We start from the raw sequence: 16,536 nt of genomic DNA, 5'->3' as shown, positions 1-16,536 counted from the left end.
AGTGACTGTTGCAATGTCTGTAGGGGCACAGGGATCCAGAGCCTTGGGGTTGGGATCTGGGAGGCCAGATCTGACACACCACATTGTCCTGAGGTGGGAGAGCATGTAGTGATGGTAATGGCAGCATTCAGCAACTTTGGGCCATCAGTATGTGGTGTTATCCAAGACCCCCTTGTACAAACCTCCTTTCTTTCTCTAAACAAATCTACCAGAGGACAGGAGTTCTTTTTTCTTCTTTGTGAGCACAAACTGGGACAAAAAGAGCCATGTATACCTAGTTTTGGAGAAAGAGCTGGCTGGGATACTGAGGTGCTCCTCAGGTCACTTAGCTGACAGCATGGACACGTAGCTTATTTAAGGTTGTGTTTAGATGCATGTAGGCAGGGATGGTGTAAGGGTACTCCCAGGTACTCCCAGGCAGTCAGCAGTAGGACAAGGGGGCACGGGCTCAGGCTCTGCCAGGGGAATTGAAGTTGGATATCGGAAAAAAATCCTTTACAGAGAAAGTAATCAGGCACTGGAATGGCCTGCCCAGAGAGGGGGTGGATTCCCCATCCCTGGAGGTTTTTCAATTGAGATTGGCCTTGGCACTGAGTGCCATGATCTGGTAAAGGGACTGGAGTTGGACCAAGGGTTGGACTTGATGATCTCTGAGGTCTTTTCCAACCCAATCCATTCTATGATTCTATGATATTCAATGTTGTTTGCCAGCTCTGCTCATCTCTTCTCTGTGCATCAGTTCCACTTGCCAGTTGAGTGTTGAAACGAAATTCAATCACCTGGACTCTGCTTTGAGTTAAATCAGGTTAAGAAAATTGCAGTCATGAGTGTGTCTTGGTTTGGCCTGTAGGAAAGCCCTGGTCATGTTGGTGACCACCAATTCCTTTTTAATGAAGCATGCACTGATTATTTATGCATAAGTGGAATTGCAGGCCTCTGGTTTACTTGAAGTTGTAAGGCCAGACCTTGTGAAATGCTGATATTAAGAGAAGCACGAGACTGGCTGAATAGAGTGTTCTCCAGGGATCAGTAAACACCTTGAGGACTGGCCTTCTTGAAAAACTGACTTGCAATTCAGCTGCAATCCCTAGACAATAAATTGTTTTAAAGGACAACAAAAAACCCAAAGACTAACCAAGCACATGACAAGACAGGAAATTATTTTCCTGGATAGATTAGATAGCAAACCACATGAAATTCCACAAATAAAATGCCACTTATTTATCTCAAGACAATGTGGATTTTGTAGATGTGAGATACAACTAATTCTCAAATCAATTTGTATTTTAGGGAACATATGAACTGTGCAGTTATTTTAAAATGTTTGTGGAGCACTTGAGATATCAAAATGGTTTTAATTGATCTATTGCCTGACCAGCAGTGAAATACTTTGGCAGTGGCAAAACAAATAGCCCAACTTTCACTCATGAGCTGATGGACCAGTGTCTTCAGCCACCAGGGTTCTGAAGATGTTATGATGGAGCCACCAATGTCTAGATAAAGCTGAAAGCAAAAGGATATCCATGAAGTTCTGGACAAAAGCAGAACTGCTGGCACCATCCATAAACTCTCATGGGACTAACTGCCTTTTACTGCTCTTTCTCCTTTCTGTTTATTTCAGAAAGGAGAAATATTTCAGAAACCTTTTGTCTGGAAGTGTGTGGTGCTGTAGCAGGGCTCATGTTCCTCTCAGCCAGGACTGCCTTTCAGCATCAACTGAAGGTCCCCCAGTAAAATAATCTGTAAGTGCTTTAGGGTAAATTACAAAAGGTTTATAAACCTGAGGGCTTGTTATTTCTCTGAGGTTCTCAGAGCACTTTACTATGTGGCTTCATAGTATAGCACCCACAGTTAAACATTCAGAAGAATAATTTTCCACAGTCCTTATTTAAGGCAGAGCAATGTGTCCTTTTGCTTGGGATTGTTTTGTGCATTTAAGATGTTATTTTAGTTACCTGAGCTTGTGTTTACTTACAGTTACAATATCAAGGGGTAAATATGAGCTTGAACATTGAACAAACTGCAAGGTGGGGTGAAGCAAAGGGGTCAGTGGACTATTATGTAGCAGTGTAGATTGTTTAGGGACAGGGAGGGAAACATCATGAGCACTGTGAGATAGACAGGACCCAGCTGACATCTGCTTGGAGTCACAGGGTTGGTTTCAATACCACTGGAGCTGCATGAGATGACCTTTCAGGATGATTCTTCCAGCCTTTGTTGCTGTGGCGCTGCAGTGTAACTCATTCTAGATGAATGGGTAGTGTCTCAGTGCCCAATGCCCACTGCAGAGCACAGAGCTGTAATGACAGGTTAACAGAGATTAACATGAGGGCTGCACACTACCTGTGACATCATATGTAAACAACACAGCTTAGTCTGTTTCTGTTGTAGGCCTGATCGTTCTCATTTCATAACTAAAAATGGGGATGTAAGGCTTGACATGCACGTACAAAACCTAGGAACAGAGTAAATGTCCCACCTGACTCCTCCATGGCACATCTTTAGGAAGTACAGATCAAGGAGGAGATGATGAATGTCATTGTGCAGCATTATTAGAAACAGGCTGACTGAGACTGTGCAACAAAAGTGTCCTTCTTCAAAATCTAAGGCCTGAGACAAACCCAGACTGAGTGGATGCTAAGCAGCTCCCATGGAATAAGGAGAGGATGTCACGCCCTTCCTGAGCACAGGGATCTCTATTTCCAGTACAGTGGCACAGTGCTGCTCTCCTGCCCAGAAATTGCTTTGCCTGGGTATTTCCTGGTATGACGGTGATGGGTGTTGTGCAGCTGGTGTGGCAAAGAATTACCTTCTCTCCAAGGCTGGCAAAAGCCTCTGCCAAGTTAATAGGAGGAGGATAGAGATAAGTAGCACCCTCTATGTGTCTAAATAAAGCAGAAGAACTTTTACGTAGAAGACAATAGAGAAAAGAGAGAGAAGGGAAGAGAAGAATCAGATTCCCAGCAGTAAATCAATCTTGCTCCTCACAGAACCCTGTGATTGTCCTACTCTTGCTGCTAAAATGTGACTGCAGTTTTGTCAGTCAGGAACAGAGAGGAAATCACTGTGAAGCCGCATTTTCCCAAGTGTAAGAAAAGACAGGATGATTTATACCACCCAAAAAGCAGGCTTACATTTGCATTCCTGAGAGTCCTTTTCACCCCAAAGGATGCCAAATGGCACATTTGTCCTGGCAGAGGTGTCAAGAGGAATGGTTTCTGATGTTAAGTCAGTGGGAAGAAAATGGGAAAGACCTTTACAAAGAAATATTTCACTTCTAGATCTAAAAGCAGTAGACCCACATGCAGATGTAAATCATATCTGTGCAGGGCCTGAATTTTGCAGCCAGATGAGATGTACTGAGATAATATGCCTGCATTTTGCCAGGGTATGGAGAGGAATTTGGGCACTGTGATTGTTATATTTCTTTCTCTGAGGGAGTGAAGAGTCCTGGAACACTCCTACTCCTGGCAGCTGCTGGGAAGAGGAGCAGGAGAGGCTGTTCTTCTGATGGGAGGGCAACTAGCCATGAGTTTAATAAATTACCTCCTCACCCATCTGCAGTGCTGCCTTGCTGCCTGGGGGACCAGCTCTGAGAGATTCCTAGTCAAGAAACAGAATGTTTTCTTCCTTTCCATCATACAGATTTTAAAGGGGCAGGCCTTGGCCGGGGCTGGGGGGAACTTCACAACCCATCTCAGCCCTGAAGCTGTGTCTGTTTGTCTCTCTGTCTGCTCTGGAGTGCTGTGCTAAGCTTCCTGCTGGGATGGCACAGACAAAAGGCTGCTGAGGGAGGCATTTGAATAAAAGATCTCTGGTGCTTTCCAGCCTGTGTAACTCTAGCTGATGTTTCCAGACATTGTTGTTGGGAGCGTATTTTTTGTGTTTTTTTTTAAATTCTCTCAAATGAAGTGGCTCATTAGTCTTCTCAGGGTTGTGTGTCTAAGGAAGAAATGCTGAGACCAGAGCATTTCAGGGTTGCAGCTTAAGCACGATGGGGTGACTGGCAAAGAGCTCAAGAAGCAGAAAGGCTTTGTGATGACAGACTTGGTCTTGCTCTAATTTGTACAGAGAGGTTAATTATCACCCAGAGCTGTGACCATAAGGAACAGCTCAATACATGAATCCTCACTGTGTTTACAGAAAGAACTAAAACAAGTTCCAGCAACCAGAGGCTGTAATATGGCCAAATTAAGAGCATTTACACTTCATGTCCCATTGATTGCTCCAGGCAAGGACCTTCCATGGAGTATAGGATGTGGCTGGAGGAGCCTGCTTATGGTCCCCTTACTGTGTGGAAGAGGGAGAAATACTCTGTTGGACCCATGTCATCTGCTGTCACAACAGATTCAAGGCAGTTTCTTTAGAAGGGCAATAACTGGGTGGGGCTGGATGCCAAGCCCACAAATCAGCACTAATGAAACCCCAACAACTTTCGGTTCTTTCAGCGCTGCTGTGTGGACCCTGAGGAGCTGCTTGCTTGCATTCCACCATCAAATCTACAGTGTCTTTGCCTCTTTGGGCTTTGCAGCCCAAGGAGACTATAGACCAGTTGGCTCTCTAAGCTGTTCCCCTTTTTCTGGCACAGTTTTCTGGGACTTTGCTCTGTGGCAAAACTTTGAACATTCTTGAAAGTGCCACAATGGAAGATGTGGGGACTTTACCTTGATAATGCTGTTTTCTCCTGGTGCTTGTTTGGTGTTTTTGAGAGAAGGTTTGGTGCACAAGAGGAAGGACTAGCTGGAAAATGGTGGGTGAAGTGGAATTATGGCAGTCTTGGGAATTCTTGGAAGGTTTAATTTGGTGAAAGCAAGACAAATAGTTGTGCAGAGTTTGCTCCTCCTAATTTCTTCCTATCCAGACTTCCAGCCTGAAAGCATTTGCTTCTGAAGGTCACTGCTGAGCAGGGAGGGCAAAACAACATCCTAAACTTGCCAAGCCTTTGCTAGCCCACAGGCATGACCATTGAACAGTCTGTGGGCAATGTCATTCTTTTTCTCTTCCACTTACAACTCATTTAATTCTTCTATCGTCAGCTAATACTTTGAGCACATCCAAACACCCCCAGCTTCTTTAGCAGCTCTTTATTCCACTGGCTTCCAATTAAATACTGGTTTCAGTATGTTGTAGCCATCACTGAAAGATAAGTTTATCCTGCAGCAAAGGCTGAGTCAATTTGTAGAACAGCTCTGTTCTTGAAACACACCTTGTGATGTTCTGTTCCATGGCCCAGAGACACAGGAAAATGGAAAGCACACATGGCACAGGCAAGTCAACAAGGTTTGATACACAGCCCTCTGGAGAACGTGCACACAGATGAGTTTACAGCATAGTTCAAACATCAGCTGACACCCACAACACACACAGTTTAAAATCTAATGGCAATCAAGTTTGTTTATGAAGAAAACAAATAACACAAGGCAAATCTGCTTTTTATATGTCCAGGATGTAATTAAGGATGTAGTTAAATGGATGTAGAATTAAATAGATTGTTGCAAGGAAAAAAGGCTCAAAAATACCCATCTTCACTTGACAATCCCAGGTGCAGTTTGCTTTTAAAAAAAGTTGTCTTGTTTTTACAGCACTGAAGAATAGAAGAACTTTTGTTGTGGGAGTTTTTGTTGGTAACTGGGCACAGTGAATATGGAGCAGCAGTGCTGGGCTTGGAGTCCCTACACCATGAGAGAAGCAGCACCTCTTGGAATTGAAGGTAGGAATGCCAGAGAAAGGTGTTTTTGGAACAGGAGGCTGTGGCCCTTGAGAGGCCAGTCCCTGTGTTAGGTGCAGTCTTTGCATGTTATGTGCCTGTCTGTAGGCTTGGAGCTCTGTGTGTCCCAAAAACGTTACTACTTACAGAGCTTTATAAGGGACCAGTTTTGCTTTTGGCCTCAGTTTCCACCACATCATCCCTGGGGAGTTCCAATATAATCCCATCTCACAATCTGACCTCATGTTTGAGCTAACCAGCCTGGCTGTCTCAGTTCTGACAGATTTCAGCAGTGGGGGTGGAGGATGATGAAATCATATTCCGAGGAAGTGAAAGTCAGTACTCTGAGAGGGGTTTTTAGGTTCTGGATTGGAGCTGCAAGCAACTGCTGTATGAAGGATATATGTTTAAGGTTAAATCTAAAATCTTGGGCAAGTGGTGGTATAAAAGCTGCTTTGATTGTAACTGTGGCTACTTCCATAATTCACACATATTCCCAGTGATGCTTCCGCAAGGTCAGAGATACAGGGTTTCCTTCTTACACCAGACCAACCTCATTAAGAAAAATACAGGAAACTTTCATTGTTTGCAGTAAAATATGTTTCTTTCCCCACTGTTTGTTACAATAAGCTTACGGTGATAGATCAGAACAGTACGAAGCTGATGTCTTTGCTGAGAAACTGGATCTGTGGGCAGAGTGTCTGGGAATGCTGGGAGACAGGGTGTGGACGTTCTTATAGGGAAGTCCAGAGAGAGGACCAGCCCAGTCCCTGAACACACCCTGGCAAAGCAGTGCCTGACAAGCACCTCTGGGCAGTGCCAGCAGAGCCTCTGACGCTCTCGGGCATCTCACCATGCGTTTTTGCAGGATAAGGCTCCCTAAAATTGCCAAAGCCCTGATTTGCCTCATTGTTGTAACACAGTTTTGCCTCTTCCTTGCCAGTTTCAGCCCCTTGGCAAACACAAGAATTTTCAGGTAAGAGACCTGCTTCCTCATGATGCACTGTCTGGATAGAGTACTTGTGCTGGCTTTCTTTCTCTGCCTCTGTCTTTTTTACCCTGCAACTTTCATTCCTGGGTTAGGTGACCACTTTACTTTAGCAGACCATGTTCAGGCAGAGCATGGTGTTGGAAGATTGTGCTTCTGCTGGCTTGCTTGTTTCTAAGGTTTCCTTGTGTAGCTGTTTAAAGCAGCTTTGGCTTCACTAATGCCACCTGCTTTCATGCGTTGGCACCACATTGTATTTGCTTTTCCTGATGACTCCCAGAAGGACTTTATTCAGCACTAATCCAGATTGCCTTGCTACAGGGAATTTGGTGGGATGCCTTCCAATTTATAGTGAGTCCAGTAGCTGATTCCTAACACAAATATGGTGCATACTGTGAGACCTGTGTCATATAGACATGATCAATATATATATATATTTTATATAAATGGTCAAGAAAATCCTACAAGAAGGGGTGTGGAGGGAATTGCTGTGTAGGCTGCAGTGAAGTGTCTTCAGCAGAGCTCTGTTCCTTGGATGAACCCTGCAGACACTTGAGCCTTTACCAGTATTAGCATGGCTCACAGATGTGTTGGTGTAGGTTGAATTTGATGATCTCAGAGGTCTTTTCTGACCTAACTGATACTGTGATTCTGTGGTGCTGTGATCCTGTGTGCTGTGTATAGGAAGCACCACTCCCCAGCCTCCCCACCACCCTGTCTGGTCCCAGCTCTTCTGCTGAGCTGTCTGGCTCAGCTTGGTGGAGTTAGTTTTCAGTTGGATGCTGTGGCGGAAGGCAGGAACAGTCAGGCTGGGAACACGTCTGTCTCTGCTGAAGGTGATTTGAGTTTAGCTCAGCCTTAGCACCTTGAGACCATACCTTGAGGACAGCTGTCAATTTGGAGAGGTTGAAATCTGCACAGGGAAGGCAGTGGGGGGCAAAGGAGAGAAGCAGGAGATGCAGAGAAGTGAAGTGAGCTGTCCTTGATCCCAGAGCCCATCAGTGGCAGAGCTGGGACAAGAACTCCATGCCCAGCTACTTGAGGCCATTTCATTCTGCCATAGTTTCAGGTAATGGAAATGCCTGTGGTTTTTCCAGCTGAAGTAAAACACAAGGTAGGAGCTGTGTGTGGTGATCTGTGTGCCAGTGCTATTTATGTACCTTTGTATGTAACATTAAATACACAAAGAAACATTTTTGTGGCTTTATCCTATATTTGTCCTTGGGCTTTGTAAAAGGAGAGGAAAATGACAGTAAATGTCATTGAGCTTCTGTAGTTGTTTGCCAGCTGGAGTGTAGGGCCTGAAATTGGATGAGCTGCTCTGACAATTTGTCTGGATTTAAAATGCTGGTCAGGAGAGCAGGGTCCTGTGTAGGCATGAGTGCCTGGCCATGTGTGCCTGACTGCAGGGAGCAAGTTTTGGGATATGAAAGGCTTTGGTTTTACATTGTGATTTCTGCTTGGCACACCATTTGAAGTTAAAGTGCATTAGAGCCAGGGTGGAATCTGCCCTTTGAAACAGAACACAGGGAATGTCTGGAGAAGGGAATGATTTGTCATACTGTCTGTTCCATTTGTCATGCTTTAATTTCAAAATTTTAGACATCATCTTAAAAATACAACAGAAATTCATCAAGGGATTTAAGATCTGCCTGAGTTTCCTTACCACATATCTCTTTACTTAGAGCACACACATAAAATCTTTCCTTGTGTTGAGCAGTAAACAGCAACACAGGTTTATACTTGAGGCATGAGGACAGAAAGCATATGCTGCACTCTTAGTTGTAACTGGCTAATGATTGTGAGGGAGGCAGAGCTGACAGGCCATTTGCTGCAACCTTTTTTTTTAGGATTGCAAAGGTTCACATATTTACCTGATACCAAAATTTTTTTAAAAGCCTCCTTAACTGATAATTTCCTGAACACTTTCAGAGTGGTATGACATCCATCAAATTTCAGCAGCAATTGAACTGTTATCTACAGCCTGTTATCTGCAGAAGTGCTTTTTTCCCCATTTATCCCCTCGGAAGCAACCACAGTGTTCCGAAACAAATGCCTCATACAAAGGCTGAACGTGAGTGTGAAATCAAACTGCCAAAACCACGCTGGTTTATCCTGAAAAGCTTTTCTGTACATAAAGTCTCAGCTGCAAAAATTTTTCACCTTCCTTTTTCCTGTTCCACCCTCCAGCCATGTGCAGATAAGAAGAAACATTTTGGATAAACCCCCACCACTTCGGCCTTGATTTTTTTGCTGGGTTTCTGCCCAGCCTTGTTGCAGGTGGCTCTTGTGCTGTTGGCAGATGTGTCCTCCTGTGATAACCTTGTACCTGCCTGTGCCTCTGAACCAGGCAACAGGGCAGCTGCAATATTAGAGGCAAGTGCTGAAAATGTAGAGATTTTACATTTTAATAGCTTCAAAATGTCTGCCCTAAGACACGTGTACCTGGTGAGTGCTGTGTGATGCCATTGCATTTCAGCTGACGAAGGGGGAAGGAGAGAGGAGGAAGTGCCATGTAGCCCCAAATGCTCAAGTGATGTGGGATAAAAGAGTGAGTTTCACTTTTTCTTAGACTTCCCTTCCTGAGTTCTGGAAGATCTTCCTGCTCTGTTGCTGAAGCACAGAGCTGTGCTGGCAGAGGAGAGGGCCAGATGGCTGCCTTTGTGGTGTGTGCCATGTCCTGAGCTCAGGATCTCCAAAACAACAGTGCTCTGGGGACTTTGCCAGGGGTCCTGCCCAGTGCAGGGCAAAGCTGTGCTGTTCTGGTTGGTAGTTGCTGCCAGTGTGAATGTTTCATGAGCTGAGCAACAAGGAGTGTGTACCTCTGGGATTGCCTAGTGGGGAGATAAGCAGAATTCAGGCCAGAATGGTGTAGGAGGTTGAATAACACTTTGGTGAAGTTCAAAATGAAACTGTTCAAAAGCACAGAGAGAGGTTCAGAGTCAAGAGCACTAAAAATGGGCTGGAGGGTGTTCAGTGTTAAATGGAAAGTGTGATGTGTCTGCTTTTCCTTTGATTGCATTCAGGAAATTGATCATTTTTCAACGTGCCCCTGGTACGCAACAAGTGGATAACCACAAGCAACGGTGTTTAAATTGTTCTGATAATGGGAACTCCAGGAGGTTTTTAAAGGTGACTTTGGGGATAGACATCACAAAGCTCAAAAAAGATGTAGTGGAGAAGACACCAAGATGGAAAGGAAAGGAGGAAGAGAAGAAAATGATGGTACCAGTTACCAGGGTTAAGGAAGCCAAGAAGAACGTGACTGGGAAACCACAGCCTGAGCTGAAGGGAGTCAAGAAGACAACGGTGAAAACAGCCCTTGTGGTGCAGGGAAACAAGGAGAAAATGACAGTGAGACCAGCTCCAGGAATGGAAGAAGCCAAGAAACAGACAACAGCAAAACCAGTTCCCAGGATGGAGGAAGCCAAGGAGAAGGCAACAGTGAAACCATCCTCTGGGGTGAAGGGAGCTCATGAAAACAACACATCCAAAGACCATGAAAAACCAAAAGAGCCTCCTGCATCAGTGAAAACTGCAAGACCTGTTCCTCAAGCTGCTGCAGTGACAAAAAAGGCAAGGCTGACTGCTGCTAACTACACATCTGAGCCACGGTGGGATTTCGAGGACCAGTATGTGCTGGATAGCTCCTCTCCACCATCGGTAGGTGTGATGGTGTGTATGTTCACTAAGAATGATGCCTCCCCACTGACCTCCTTGCCTGCTGTCTCCTGGGCATGTGTGCCCTTTGCAGTTAAGGATGATTTCTGAGCTGATAGGCCAACTCAGTGGTACATGCAGATGCTGGTGGGACCCAGACAGGAAGACCTCTGTGTCTGCCTGGCCAGTCCCCCACCATGCTCTAGTATGGGAACTTAATAAAATTGCACATGTTTCCATGAGCTCCCCTGAAGGTCAGCCTGAACAGTCTTTTCTGGAGCTCATAGGCATCAAAATCTGGGGAAAATCTCCTTCCAGATGTACTACAAGGTCATCCCATTCTTAGATTCCTTGATATAGTGCATAGGGAATTTAGGCACACAATGCAGCTTCTGTATTCCCTGTGCTATGGTAAGCTGGGTCACACCTAGTCCTGTGATGCCTAGGGGCAGGCATTAGGTGTCTGGCACTAAATGTCAGTCTTCATACAGGTGTCATGTTTATCACCCAGTCTCCTGGGAAACATAAATCTGCATTCACAGGATTGTTATTCTGAAGAGAACAGTCTTGGAGACTTACAGGCATTCTGGCACCCTTGTAGGTGACTTTCTGCCACCAGGTAGTTATGGAGGTAGTGCTGAGATTGTGCTTCATGTTTGTGGTGATGGGGATGATGAGGGAAATGGATGATGCACCACTGGAGTTTGTGTTTCTTTCTGATCCTGTCACACACAGGCATACAAGCACTGGCACTTAGTCAGGTTTATCATCTCTCTGCTCATCAGTCCTCATTGTTTTCTTTTTGTTTTTCAAGACCTGCTCTGAATCAGTGAGGGCCAGAGCTGCCAAGTCCAACTGGCTGCGGGATCTTTTCCTGCCCAACATCACGATCTTCACAGACAAGAGATACTTCAATGATAGTGAATGGAACCGCCTGGAGCATTTCATACCCCCTTATGGCTTCATGGACCTGAATTATTCATGTGAGTCCCTCAGGGCTTGTCAGGACAGGACCATCAGACTCCCAACAGGAACATGATGCCAAGTAGCTGGAGGTTTGGAGCATCTCCCTGTCAAAGCCTAGGTGGATCTCATGGTGGAGACTGTGGTGGTTTCCCTGTGTCCATCCCAAATGTTCTTGATAACTCTCTATCATGTTTACTTCACAGTGGTGAAGGAGGTCATGTCCCTGCTGCCCCCGAACCCCCACCAGCAGCTGCTCCTGGCCAACCACAACAGCAGCGTGCCAACGTGCATCAGCTGTGCTGTTGTGGGGAATGGAGGAATACTGAATAACTCTGGGATGGGCCAGGAGATTGACTCCCATGACTACGTCTTCAGGTAAGGCAGGCTTCCTCCTCAGAAGGTGCACAGCTACCTTATTCTGGTTAGCAGGTAATTGTGGCTGCATCACTTCATCTCTTCCAGCATTGTACTGATTCCCAAGAGCCAAAATGACTCATGGCAGAAGGGGAGAAAAAGTCAAAATGTAACTGGAAAGTTTCTAAATGCTCAGAGCCCGTGTTCACAAATGAGACACAAAGAGCCATCTCCAAAGCAGGAACTCTCCTGCAGATCAGGGTGTTGCTCAGAATGGGCCTAGTCCTCCCTTCCTCCAGACTAACACTGTCTTTTCCTGTTAGAAACATGGATGTGAGGCTTTGCAGTGGTCACCTAACTCTGCCCCTCTGATTTCCCTGATCAGGGTGAGCGGGGCTGTAATCAAAGGTTACGAGAAAGATGTGGGAACAAAAACCTCCTTTTATGGATTTACAGCCTACTCCCTGGTTTCCTCTCTTCAGATCTTGGGACACAGAGGATTCAGAAACATTCCACAGGAAAAAGTAAGTCAGGGCCATGCTGTATGGATGCACAGCTGTGATGGGATGCTGTTTGTCTGTGGACTTCAGTTCTGCTCTTGCCATGCATGAAGAGCAAAGGGGCTGAGCCAGCACTTTATCATTTCCCTCAGTGAGGTAACCTGCACTGCCTTGTCTCAGAGTATTAGCAGTGGCAAGCTGTGTCAATCCCACCCCAGCCTTTTGGCATGTAGAAGTAGCTGCACATCAGATGTTGCCTCCATTCTGCTTCTGTGGGCTTGGTGAAAGCTGCAGACTGAAGACAGGTGTCCAAGAAACTCAGGGAGCCTGGTTGGCTGCTTGCATTCTGCTTTTAAACAAGATGTCTGCTTGAATTTTTTTTAAAGTACTGGTCATTAATGCTTACTTGTTTTCTTAGCATGTCAAATACATTCACTTCCTGGAGGGAGCTAGAGACTATGAGTGGCTGAAGGCTCTTCTGTTCAACAAGGACATCAGAAAAGGATTCTTGAACCTCAGCGGGTAAAACAATCTAGCCCTCTCTGCACCCTTCAGTGAGGAGCTCTCTGTTGTGCCCTTTTCCTCTGCACAGTGCTCAGCCCTGCAGAGGGACAGGCCAGGGTAAAGTCTCCCTCCCCTGGCAGATTTCTTTGGAGAAATATCTCATTTCCTCTGCAGCTCTGGGCACTGCTGTAACCAATACACCTCCTTCCCAGATGCAGCTATTTCAATGACTGGTGTAGCTCTCTGGGTTGAGCACATGCTGCTGTCTGGTCTGGTGTCTGTACATGGTGGCCTGATTTCACCAATTCTTGCCTATACAAACACATGCTTTTGATATTCCTGCCTCCTGTTGTTGCCTCTTCTCTCTGATCTCTTCCTCTGCAGTGCACACAGGCAATGGAGGCTTTGTTATAATCTGGGAAATGTTGCAGAATAACTTCACAGTGGTTTGGGGTTCTTCTCTTACCACCAAGTACATAAGGGCTGGTCCTTTCCGGCTTGTCCTGAATCTCCCCATTCCTGTCCTTAGGCAGAAGCCCCGTGACAAATTTGATAAAGATTTCACAATGGACAAATACCTGGTGGTTCACCCTGATTTCCTCAGATACATGAAAAACAGGTGAGCTGGGGGTTATATGTTCTTGGGGCTTGTTTCTTCTGGCCAGCACTGTCTGTCTCTGGGCTCTCCTCCCAGCTCACCCCCTTGTAACTGCAGTTTAGCCACACCAGCTGCCTGGGGTTAAGTTTCAGCATGTGCACCCAGCTGAAATTCTCTGTGGTGCTGCAGTGGGATGTTAGTGGTGGGTAGACATCCCCAATTTCTGGTCTGGAGAAACAGCCATTGCATAGTTTGTTTTTCTACAGCCAAAAGAGATCCTGGGCAAATGGCAATTTTAGATGAGTGAAGAGTGTTGCCAGAATAGTTGATCTAGTTCAGGACCAACCTTTCATGTTCCCCTTGATTTGATTAGCACCTTGGAGGAACGCTCTGTAATAGGCCTTCTGTCCAGAGATTCCTTCTAGACTCTGGAGTTGGTTGTCCTCTCAAACATGATAATAGGCCCTTCTTCAGCATCCCATTTGCCTGGTCTGGCTGCTCTTCTGTGCCTCTTCAATCCTTTTCACAAGCCTACAGGCCACTGTCACTGTGAGATCTGCTCATCATGGGCCACACGTGACTGAGAGATGCAGGAACAGGATCCCCTGTTGTGCCCTGCTTTGGCTGCCTTTACCCTTCAGTTTCCTTGAGGGCTCCCTTCTGCCTTCCCTCAGAGCCAGATGGCCCCGCTCATTCTGACGTCTCCCCTCTGACTTGGGTCCTTTCCAAGGCCATAAAGACTCAATGCTATTTTTTCCTGGTGTGGGACTCCTGCTTTCCTGACAACTCCTGTCATAACACTCTGCAGTTCCTGACAGGTTTTGTGACCCTCTGCACCGTCTCTATGTCTTGTTTCATTCCTGGATGTGGATGGAGAGCAGGATATACCAGAGAGTTTCAAAGCCACTTGTGCACTGCAAGGCAAAGCACAGGCTTAAGAGTATTGGGCTTTAACCCTTCTTTATCCCCACTGCCTCAAGACCTACCACTTCTGGGGCAGAGCTGGGCTCAGGTTGCTGTGCAGGTGATGGAATGTTCTGGGCATACTCATGGCCTCTCTGAAATGCCTCATATGGCCACAACCTGCTGCAAGGAGTGAAGATGTGACAGAGGCTACAGAGGGACAAGGTGTGCCCCACTTGAAACACCACACCCAGCAACTGCTCTTTGCTTTCTTCTCTCTTGCTGCAGATTTTTAAAATCTAAAAATCTGGAAAAGCGCTACTGGAGGCTGTACAGACCTACAACAGGAGCCTTCCTCCTGCTGACTGCCCTCCACCTCTGTGACCGGGTAAGTGCACGGTGATTCTTGCACTCAGCACTGCCTGGAAGTGGGGATGGGGGAGAGCAGGGATGGCTACAACCTGCCTGCTAGCTATCTGCCTTGAGAGTTATATGGGACTGTGTCAGCTGTGGAGAAGCAGATTCAAGACAAAAGAAACAGCCCTAAAATAGCTCACACAGAGGTTGTGAAGCCTGCTGTGACTTGGAGCATGTGAGCTCCCGGGGAGGCAGTGAGAGGACAGCAGGAGCCAGTGCTCATAGTCTGCTGCTTCTGGGCCCCCATGCAGGGTCACCAGAGGCATCTCTGTCCTGTGCTCCCTCCCTGTCTGGGAACTGTGTCCTGTATTTCACTTCACTCCCTCCATCCTTGGTACCCCTGCGCAGTGAGATCTCCATCTTTCCCAGGTGAGTGCCTATGGCTACATCACGGAGGGGCACGAGAAGTACTCGGATCACTACTATGACAGGGAATGGAAACGGCTGATTTTCTACACTAACCACGACTTCAAATTGGAGAAGCAAGTGTGGAAGAAGCTTCATGATGAGAATATCATGAAGCTTTACCAGAGATCCTGATTGTGTGGCAAGGGCCATTGCCTGGGAAATCTCAACAACACCTCCTTGGGAACAGAAGAGGACCAACAGAGCCAAGGCTAGCTCTGGACTGCCAGGCACATTTTATCCCCACAAAAACATTTCCCTCCTTCAGCACCTCTATTCTTTCACAACACTTCAACAAATCTGTGAATGCTGCTGACCTGGAGACGAACAACAAGAAAATGCAGTGTGACAATGAAGTTTCTGTGGCTGTGCTGCAAGACACTTGCTGGTTGTTGTAGGCATGAGTACTGGGAGAACAGAATCCAGGTAGATCTGGGTAGTATGTGGCCTGTGTCCTTTATTTAATCCTGGTTTTCTCTCTTTGAAAGAAGATGCTCCTCAGGCTGGGGCTAATTCTGTTCTTGATGGATCCTCTCCATTAGCGATGTCCATATTGGAGTTGGGTATTGTCTAAACAAACTCCCTCAGGAGCCAGTGGACGGAGGTGGACACACAGATTTTCTCTCAGGTTGACTTAATTTCTGTAGAGGTGCTGCTCTCACTCTGCTCCCTGCAGATAAAAAGGATGGACTGGACACTTCCAGGTGATTAATTTGAGAGAGGATGAGTCTCACTTCTGCTTCCCAGTGTGCCCTTGTGACATTTCCAAAGGAGCACTGTCATCAGCTCAAGGGCAGGTAACTGCTCTCCATGATGCAACAGATACACAGTACCTGGTGCCTTTTGCTCCAGGGATCCCATGGCTGCACAAAATGTGAATTTTTCTGGCATGGTTCTGGTGTGCCAGGTCCTTGCTTAGCTGGACTTTGTCATGCTTGGCTCCCAGCTGTTACCCAGAGCACTTTTTATCCTCCTATCATAGGAGGTGGGAGTTCTCCAAGTCCAGGGATGGATGTTACCCATCCTTGCTGCCGGTTGGAGTGCCTGTCCCCCACAGTGCTGTGTGCAGCCCACATGCAGCATGTTTGCCTTCTGGAAGAGTTTTTGTAAGTAAAATAAATGGTACAACTTTGGCCAAGTTGATCTTTCATTGTAGCCCTGTGAGTTGTGGTTATTTGGCACATCCATCACTGATGCTTTAAAGGCTGAGATACAGCAGATAACAAAGCCAGGAAAGGGCAGGACTGAGGGTTAATGAGATTACCTCCATCTGTAGAAGCTCTGCAGCTTGTGTGGACGCACCTTAGCACCTTGTTCACCTTGATGTTACAGGACAGTGATCAGAGCTGGCCAAACACCTCCCTGAGGAAGTGGGTGAACACCTCGTGAACTTGTCCTCACCACGTATATCAGATGCTCAATGCAAATGCATGAAGGGTTGGATGTTTCCCCCCATGACACTATGCATACAGAAAGCCACTTCCAGTGTCCAGACAGGTTCAGTGCATGTCCCTGGAGTTAACCAGCTGCACAC

At 46.3% G+C, this 16,536-nt stretch overlaps 1 protein-coding gene across 1 annotated transcript; it reads left to right on the top strand.

Annotated features, from left to right (window-relative positions):
* Positions 1-6,534: 6,534 nt before the first annotated feature.
* On the top strand, positions 6,535-16,096 carry ST6GALNAC1 (ST6 N-acetylgalactosaminide alpha-2,6-sialyltransferase 1). Its single transcript, XM_071573648.1, has 9 exons — positions 6,535-6,683; positions 9,722-10,358; positions 11,170-11,338; positions 11,525-11,696; positions 12,061-12,199; positions 12,594-12,697; positions 13,209-13,298; positions 14,469-14,568; positions 14,967-16,096. Exons 1-9 carry the CDS (start codon positions 6,562-6,564, stop codon positions 15,135-15,137), a joined length of 1,704 nt encoding a protein of 567 aa, XP_071429749.1. The 5' UTR covers positions 6,535-6,561; the 3' UTR covers positions 15,138-16,096.
* Positions 16,097-16,536: the final 440 nt, after the last annotated feature.

The sequence above is a fragment of the Pithys albifrons genome, chromosome 19 (assembly GCF_047495875.1).
Source record: "Pithys albifrons albifrons isolate INPA30051 chromosome 19, PitAlb_v1, whole genome shotgun sequence".
In the NCBI taxonomy this organism is placed as follows: domain Eukaryota; kingdom Metazoa; phylum Chordata; class Aves; order Passeriformes; family Thamnophilidae; genus Pithys; species Pithys albifrons.
This window is presented reverse-complemented; position numbering and strand designations above follow the sequence as displayed.

Bases quoted from the DNA above. Each gene is read 5' to 3' on its own strand.
- ST6GALNAC1 (XM_071573648.1), top strand. From the start codon at position 6,562: ATGCGTTTTTGCAGGATAAGGCTCCCTAAAATTGCCAAAGCCCTGATT. The intron at 11,339-11,524 runs GTGAGTCCCTCA...TTTACTTCACAG, and splicing joins CATGGACCTGAATTATTCAT to TGGTGAAGGAGGTCATGTCC. The intron at 12,200-12,593 runs GTAAGTCAGGGC...TTGTTTTCTTAG, and splicing joins GAAACATTCCACAGGAAAAA to CATGTCAAATACATTCACTT.